The sequence below is a fragment of the Gymnoscopelus braueri genome (assembly GCF_963280865.1).
Source record: "Gymnoscopelus braueri genome assembly, chromosome: 17".
NCBI lineage: Eukaryota > Metazoa > Chordata > Actinopteri > Myctophiformes > Myctophidae > Gymnoscopelus > Gymnoscopelus braueri.
The window spans coordinates 24698671-24707643 of record NC_137617.1 but is presented as its reverse complement, the minus strand read 5'-3'; the positions used below and the strand labels follow the sequence as shown (position 1 = coordinate 24707643).

At 42.1% G+C, this 8973-nt stretch overlaps 1 protein-coding gene across 2 annotated transcripts in view; it reads right to left on the bottom strand.

Moving 5' to 3' along the window:
• Window positions 1-3506: 3506 nt before the first annotated feature.
• The window catches only part of msrb1b (methionine sulfoxide reductase B1b), a gene marked incomplete at its 5' end in the record, with an annotated part of 10433 nt that continues 4966 nt past the window's right edge, over window positions 3507-8973 (bottom strand). The window contains 4 exons of one of the 2 annotated variants that reach the window (XM_080456190.1): window positions 3507-3601; window positions 4993-5110; window positions 6293-6435; window positions 6672-6726. In XM_080456190.1, the coding sequence (XP_080312316.1) occupies window positions 3585-3601; window positions 4993-5110; window positions 6293-6435; window positions 6672-6726 (333 nt within the window). In that variant the 3' untranslated portion in view covers window positions 3507-3584. Of the gene's footprint in view, window positions 3602-4992; window positions 5111-6292; window positions 6436-6671; window positions 6727-8973 lie in introns of those variants that run through there. The other variant, XM_080456191.1, reaches the window with a different exon arrangement.

Genomic DNA, 8973 nt, shown 5'->3' with positions numbered 1-8973 from the left:
ATTGATGTGTGGATGGCTGACATCATACATGGCAATATCCTTGCCTTCTCTGACCATGCTGCTTTTCAACAGCACGTTATTAACAATATTTAGGGCTTCCTCCAGTACCGTGCCAGCCTCACTGGACATGGGGATGTAGAGACAGAGAGCATTGTTCTACCAAGGACCCCAGCTGGATTCAATGGATGACTACACACAGCCACAGCGGAACAGCAGCAGCTAGCTAGCTTGCTGGCTTGTCAGTCAGTCACACAGGTGGCAGGGAAATTACAGTGTACACAGACTTCTACATTTTGGACACGTTCCACTTCTGGAAGTCAATAAAGTCTGCCGTGGCCACTGCCAACCACTGCAAAAGCTATAGCTGAATGTTGGAGCTAGGTCCGTGCCAAGATGGTGTCACTGCTCATACAGAACAGTGTGTTTTAATTATCTGATTGAATAAAACAATTCTGATTGCTACCACTTGATCTTTACGGAATATTGTGGCTGTGGGGCTGCAGAAATACACCGGAGGGTTTTTACTACTGACTGACAATAGGTCCATTGTCTGTACATGTGCAAGTGTTTTCTGCCTGTGTGTGTCTGTTTGAGTGTGTCATTTAGAAGAAAATGTGTGTGCGTGTCTCTTTATTCAATAGAAGCATGAACTGCTGAGGATATTGTGTCTGTCGAGCAACAGCAAAGAAACTTTACTCAGCTCTAACGACCTCAGTGCAAGGTTAGGCCGTTAAGCCACAGTGAGGCAAGTGAGGCTGAAAGCCACTTGGGATACAGTTGGCAACGTGAAGAAGTGAATGGAGAAGGCATTTAGTATAGCAGTGCTCTACAGCAGGGCCTTCGTACTGTTGCTCCAGTCAGCTCAACCACATCTACGCTAATGTTTTGATGAACTCTCATAATTGCACACTTCAAGAAGTGATATTTTGAAAGAAAACACGCTTCAAACTTAAGTTGTCTGTGGTGAGACCAACAGTGTACGGAGTACAAAATGTGTGCGATTTTGTGTATGTTTGTGTGGGTATCAGCAGTTAAGAGTACAGCACTCTGACGTAGAATGTCCACATTGTGTCAGAGACACCGACCAACAAAGTGGGAAGACTGGTGGTTGTCTTTGTTTATATGTGAGTCAAAGTGGTGTGTCTGTATGTGTGTGTATGTGACAAACAAGTGTGTTCATGCCTTTTTTGTTTTTGTGTGTATAGAAACAAAGTGTGTGTGTCTCTCTCTCTCTTTGTCAATGTGTATCTATGTACAGTGTGTGTGTGTGTGTGTGTGTGTATGTGTGTGTGTGTGTGTGACTTTTTGTGTGTACCGGCCTTGGTAATGATAGCTCTCAGTCTCAAGCCTGGCGGTCGGGCTACTCCTCTCAGCCTCAGGGCCTGTGCCAACCACCAGAGCCCAAAGAATATCGCTTGCAGCTGGGCCACAGACCCGACCGGGCCCCCTGCTAGTTCCTGAAACGTCCAGACATTTGTAAGTTATGCAGTTTTTATTGAACATAAACGCAGAATGCATCCTCAACTAACTCATCAATACCACAAACTACCTCCAAAGTAATGATAGGAACAACATAAAATACAGGTGTACGGGTGTTCTAATACATTAAACCACTTCAGAAAGGTATGTTATACATGTGTTGTACCATAAGATGGCACAAATCAAATGGCAGTCTGATCTCACAATTCACCCAAGAGACCAAAACCACAATATCTAGATGCATGACTAGATCATTTAAACTTACATTGCTCTCATCTATTAGGATGATAGCCCCATCTACTGGTCATGAACTGCATCTACCCCTTGTTTTAATGACATGTATAATTGTTGTACACATAATACACTGCATTATGTTATGTTTTGGGAGAATTAATTTGACTATGATGAGTGTGAGTGTGTGTGTGTGTGTGTGTGTGAATGCACAACCAGGAGAAAGTATATTTCTCCTGGTTGTATACTTATAAATACGATTCATGAGTCATGACTCAGCCTTCAAGTGGCCAAATGATTTTCTGGTCCTTTATTGTTGTTAATTTGATATCAGGAGTGGCAAAGTAACCCTTAAGTAGAAACAAAATATTTGTTTTCTTTGTCATTAAAATAAAAAAACGAGCTATACAAAACTATACAACAATAATTAATCGAAAACATCTATTGTACTACGTCCGTACATGACATGAGAAAAGTCATACTAAACCAACTCCCAGTACATGTCAAACAGTGCAAATAGACAGCAGCAAGTGGTTGATATACAGTACAACTGGTATCTATGGCATTAGATTGCTATTGGAATAAAATGTGAAGAAGCACTTACATTTTCGAACAAGAGTATTCTAAACTAATAAGACTTCTTCACTGCATAGTTAATATGGCCATGTTTACAATTGGGAACATTTAACCACTTAAACCCTATATACTTTATTGTACATCAAATACTTAAACTAGCCAAACTTGTAGGTCAATCTATTTTTGCAGAATGTTCGTATTTTCACTAATGTTCACTTATTTGTGCCGAAGGTTCTACTATAAAGTCTAGGGTTCCATGTGGTTAAAAGGCCCAATCTGTAAGTCCCACATTCATACAGAGTATTACAACAACATGGAATTTGAAACAGCTTATAGACCTTTTTTTTTTCATTGGTAGACACTTTCTCTCTACATGTCACGGCTCATGCTACTGAGATGCTACAGATCTACAGTACAACAACAATGCACATTTTTGGTCAAAATAAACATTCATGATGAAAGACTCGAGCGGAAGAGTCACATTGTTTTGGAATGGCAGACTGGGCCTTTAAGACTAGTTTCTGAGGAAACAAATCTTGATTAAATAAATCTAAAATCAAATGGCAAGTGAAACACATACTGTACTATACTCTATTGGTAGGTACAGTACTTGCATACTGAAATGCATACTTACATGAAGATGAACTCAAAATAAATGTATATCAAGCTAAAATGATATAGAGCTCTTGAGACGCAGCATTTTGCTAATATACCTGTGTATTTGCATAGGAATAATTAAGAATTTATGCTAATATGCCACAATTTTGGCATTAAATACAATGCTACATCCTTGACGTCATGTTGCTATTTTAATATTGTTTAATTTTCATGCCACAAATAATTTATGTAGGAGTTTGGCATACATTTAAATCTGAGGTTTTTTTGGGTGTGCCAACTTTAAAATTGTACTTGCAGAGAAAGACAGCTCTAACTGTGTTCATTCTGCTTGTCATTTATTTGTGTCCAATTAAGGCTCATGTTGTCCTAGCTGGACAACAATGTGTAGACGCAATGGCTGTCTAAATGAATAAACATTAAAACACATTTCATCCTAAACACAATTTTGAATGTTAAATTTGTGCCCATTTCAATTTAGTATTTGCAAAGTAAAATAGCAAAAATACTGAATTTAAAACATGATCCCACCCCTGTCTACTGGACTGGTCAGATATTCATCAGTGCGCAGGATGCACCTCTCGGTAACTTTCTCCTGTCCACTTCACCAACTGACCGGTTCTGTTCACTGGGTTGGGGTGTGAGACAAAACAGCTTTGTTTGGTTCATGAACTCGCCCGTTACTACTTGTTGCCCTTATCTGGAAAAGAGAAGAGAAAGATTTGAACTCATAATAAGTTGAAGTCACTAAGGGGAAACTACTAATTCAGTGTGAATGATGCAGAACAGGTCATCTAATATGGTAACAGTACTGTAGCTGGCCTCGCGTAGCCAGACTATCTCCATCTACTGATAGGTCTGGTGATATCTAAATTTAGCGACTGGGCTAAAATCTGGGTAGTATTGGCAGGATTGGCTTTCAAAACAGTAGGCGTAGGTTTGTTATCGCTGGTATTCTCCACTGTCTAAGCTCATTCAATGAATTTAGATTTCTCCGGACATATCAGCAGGTGGATATGTCTGAACGTCTGGCTGCACGAGTATATACTATTGCTGTGCCTAACATTTGTAAAAAAGTGTAAATTGCAAACAGGAATTTGATGAATCTCAATCTCCACAGAAGTGCTAATTAATACAATGATACAAATTGGGAATAGGACAGATTTGTGGGCAGATTGTGTTCTATCAAATGAAAGGATCTTTGGAAATCCATTACTAAGTTTGTGTTTTAAGTCACACTCCTTACAAAGCTCTTAGTATTAGTTAGTTTATCAATTTACCAAAACAGGTTGCACCACTGAAACTTAAGGAATGCCTTAAAGCTTTGGTAATGTGTAATTGCAAGGATCAAAAACAGCCACTAAACATGGTCTTTATCAATCTAACCAAAGATTTCGACTCGATTGTGAACTGCAAGGCCCTCTGGATGATCCAGAGGGCCTGATGATGAAAGTGTTTGCAGTGCTCAATGCAGCCATTCTCACATAACCTCCTCACGTTCCAGGGCCATGTCTCTCCACTGTATCCCCACAGAGGAGACCCATCTTCCCCATACATACACCTGATGGCCCAGCTCAGTCCCCAAGTATGGAGCTTTTCAAATCCATAGAGACGGGAGCCCAGGACTCCCTGGGCTTACAGTTCGTCATCTTACCTCCACACCCACCCCCCTGACTAACCTCTCTACCCGCCTGAGGGCCACCCCAGCCCCGCCACACTCCCGCACCAGCCCCCTCACTGACCTCCATACCCACCCTTTATGCTCCCTTCTCCCTGCCCAAAGTGCACCCAGCCCTGCCACTCCTCCACTCCCCCTAGGACCCTCCTTGGTAATGTAACGTTTTTTGCAATATCCCCTGACAGGCAAGGTAAATAAGGTGGAAGGATGCATTCAGAGTGCTACTGTATATTGGGAGATATTAGCACTCATTACAATGCTTCTCAACCAATAATAATGTGTGGTCAGAACTAACTGGTATAACACAAAATGTATATGCTGCTGCTCAACCTAAATAGCGCAAGGGATAGTTACAGTACATAACATTAATATAATATATTACTATGGTAATTTTGAATGGTAGATACAATTACCTTTATTAGGAACAAACTTAAGCGAGTGGCTGAATATTCAGAACCGCGAGAGGCCATCCTCGGGCCCATCGGTTAGAAACTGATGACCCAGCCCATTGCCACACTTGCCGCACAGCACCTGATGACGAAACATGACCATACATTCAATAAACAACATCATGTATCCCAACAGAGGCACAAATCCCAACAGAGGATGTTCTTCCTACAGCTGAAGAAATTAAACTCCTGCAGAACAAAGTGGTCGAGTTCCCCACAGCCATCAATAAAGTCTGTCCCTCTAATGTTGTATTTCGTTTGCCATCGTTTTCTAGGCTACGTGGCAAATAAAAATCATTCTGATTCTGAATTAAATGGAACATTGGGTGGATGATTTTAACCAGAGCACCTCATAGTAGAAAGTTGGTATTGATCATTTAAGAGGAATAAACTTCAAACAAATATCGCCAATTCATTTATACAGGTAAGGGTGATCCTCAGCATTGTGAAGTGCATCCCGTAGGCCAGTGGTCCTCAACCTTACCTGTCCTAACCTGACTCCGCCAGATGGGGGCGGTATTGATGTGACGCAAGCTTCTTCCATCTGGCGGAGTCAGGTTAGGGACCCCCTACCCTGACAAGTACTTGGAATTGTAAGAGTTGAGGCAATAAATTTAGTTTGACTCAGTTCAACAGATAAATATTGTGAATATAGAAGATCTACAAGCTCACAAAGACTGACGTTGCGAGCGTGAGCTTGTAGATCGGCTTTTATTTTTTTTGCCTCGTTATATTATTTGACAATTTGGCCAATGTTGAACCAGTTTTTATAATAGTTTGTTGATTACTTTTGATGCAGTAATGGTCCTTTTTCTCTCTTTTATTTCTTTTTTGGCAGAAAAAAGGTCTTAAAAGTCCTTAAATTGTCACTTCACTGTCATCTGGGCACCCCCCCAAATCAGACCCACAGGTTGAGAACCACTGCTGTAGACTACTTACAGGTTAGGTAAGGTTAGGCCTATCTACATTTCATCTTTGCAGAAGTGTCCTTGAGCAAGGCACTGCACACATGACTGCTCACACACACACACACACACACACACACACACACACACACACACACACACACACACACACACACACACACACACACACACACACACACACACACACACACACACACACACACACACACACACACACACACACACACACACACAATCAAGCTATCTGAGCATCAACTAGTCCATTTTCCAAATCTTAAATCAGCTACCCTGTGCATTATGATGATGATGACTGGTGGTCACTGTCAGTGATGTCTCACCTTGAATGCAGTGAGTGACTCCATCAGCTTGGTGACACTGTCCTCCCTGATGGTGTCGGTGAAAGCAGGCCAGGGGGAGGAGTGGGCATACTTGGACCGACTGGAGAACAGCGGGTGGTCACACTGGGAACACACATAGATACCTGGACAGCGACAAATACCTGATTAAAACACCCAGAAACAGCTTGGGCAAGGCTTCCCCCTTCACTAGCCATAAATCGTGTTAAACGTTATTTTTCCAAACGTTTATTTTCAGTTAAAAGCACAAACATAACTATTAACTGACCTAATTAATTAAATATTAGATATATAGCGAAATAAACTAATCCTGTCCTTGTACGAGGCTGTTACGTCATCATCAAACTATCTGCGTACTCGCCTGGTTTAAAATGATCCTTGTAGATCTCGCCACCGAAAAATCGACAAAACGACATAGTGCAGCTATGTTTATGTGATCAGTCTCTGGTCAATGTTTGTGTAAGAGCAGGTTCACCATCTCTATCAAATGGTCTGAGGAGGAGAATCAATGTTGCCAGGTTTTGAGAGAGAAATAAGCAACCAGGTCTATAAAAACAAGCCCAAAAGAAGGGGCTTGGCCCACATGAGCACTTTAAACCGCATCGGCTATTTGAAAATAGCCGATCTGATTGTAGATCTGCTATTTACAAAGGAATCTTGGGGGGAAAAGTGATTTTTTTTAAATATTTTAAAAACATTTTAACAACACAAATGGTATGGGGGTCCCTGCCTGGCACAAAATGTTTTCAGATGGGGATACGCAGGCTGTTACATATTGGGTCCTTGACATGAAAATGTTTGAGAACATTAGGAAACAAGCCCAAAAACTGCAACCTGCAACAAGTAAACTACCAATATTTACTCGCGACTTTACAGAAAAACAAGCCCAAAGTCGCTTATAATAAGCGGACATGGCAACCCTGAGGAGAATCCACACACGTGAGACGAGATTACATAGCCCAACATAGCCCCGCCTCCAACCTGGACTGTATTTTGCCATGCAAACTGACTGAAAAGCCGCTCATATGCATCACTGGCTGGGATACCAGACCAGTGTTATTTTATTATTACAGCGTTCTTGTACAAGAACACAGTAATGGTACAATAAAATGAATATAATTTATATTCACTACTGCACAACTACTTGACGCACCACACAAATATGAATAGTTCAGTTGAACTACCAGCAAGCTACAGCAACAACAACTACAGTTCAACTACAAACTGCTCCTCAACTCAACTCAACTAAAATGTTATGAAGCACATTTACATGACCTGTAGGCCCACACAGGTTAATACAAAACAAAACAATGCAATATAAACAGACATGCAATGAAATAAACACAAAACATTAGCACCAGTAAGGAAAAACACAGGGTGCCAGGCTCAGCTGTCACTGAAGGTCAGGGAGAATCTTTAATAAAGATTACAAAATAACAATAGACTGGGCAGCTCTGATGTGTACGGGCAAGTTGTTCCAGAGCCATAGGAGCGGCTGCCGTGAAGGCTCGGTCACTCCTGTTTTTTTTTGCCCGGTCTTTGGCACCTCCAGCAGCAGCTGGTCGGCCGACCTCAGGGCTATGGCCTATGGGTAGGAGTAGTTGGAAACAAGCTCTGCAAGGGATGGGGGAGCCATCCTCCTCACCTTAAGCTATCCATGCCCTGGCCCCATGGTACCTGTCAGACCACCTCCATAATTACACCCCAGTGTGCAACCTGAGGTCTTCTGACTTGGGGCTCCTCTCCATCCCTCACACACCAACCTTCGGCGATAGAGCTTTCAGGGTGGCAGCCCCCACCCCTCTGGAACTCTCTCCCCATGAAGATTCCCCAGGCACCAACATTGGACTCTTTCAAATCCGCACTGAAGTGAGACACACTGTTTATTTTTGTTGATTTAAGCATCCTTGGGTTTTTGAAAGGCGCTATGTTAATTCAAGTCACTATTATTATTTACATAATTAGTTTTTACACAGTAGTTTAATGCTATGTGAGATTGCTATGCTATATGCTGTGTGAGAGGAGATGTATGTATGTGAGACACACACAATGCAGTCAGTAGGCTTCTGATGTTGTAGCAAAGCTACATTATGTGATGATGGCTCCCCCTGCTGGGACAGACCTGTTATGTATCAATAACTCATAATCCATCTGCGCCAGGCCCCTGTCTGTCCATACGCGTGTGTGTGTGTGTGTGTGTGTGTGTGTGTGTGTGTGTGTGTGTGTGTGTGCGCGTGTGTGTGTGTGTGTGTGTGTGTGTGTGTGTGTGTGTGTGTGTGTGTGTTTGTGTGTGTGTGTTTGTGTGTGTGTGTGTGTGTGTGTGTGTGTGTGTGTGTGTGTGTGTGTGTGTGTGTGTGTGTGTGTGTGTGTGTGTGTGTGTGTGTGTGTGTGTGTGTGTGTGAGTGAGTGAGTGAGTGAGTGAGTGAGTGAGTGAGTGAGTGAGTGAGTGAGTGAGTGAGTGAGTGAGTGAGTGAGTGTGTGTGTGTGAGCTAGAATAAGGCCGGGGTGCTTGGAAACGCTCACTCTGTGTTGGTGGGTTCATGTGGGTGACGGGTGTGAGTTTATGTACTGTAAGTGGAACTGTAGTATAGGTCAATTTGTGCCGCACTGCGAGCTTGTACATCTGCTATTTAGGATTATTTGGTGTTTGAACATTTTTGAAT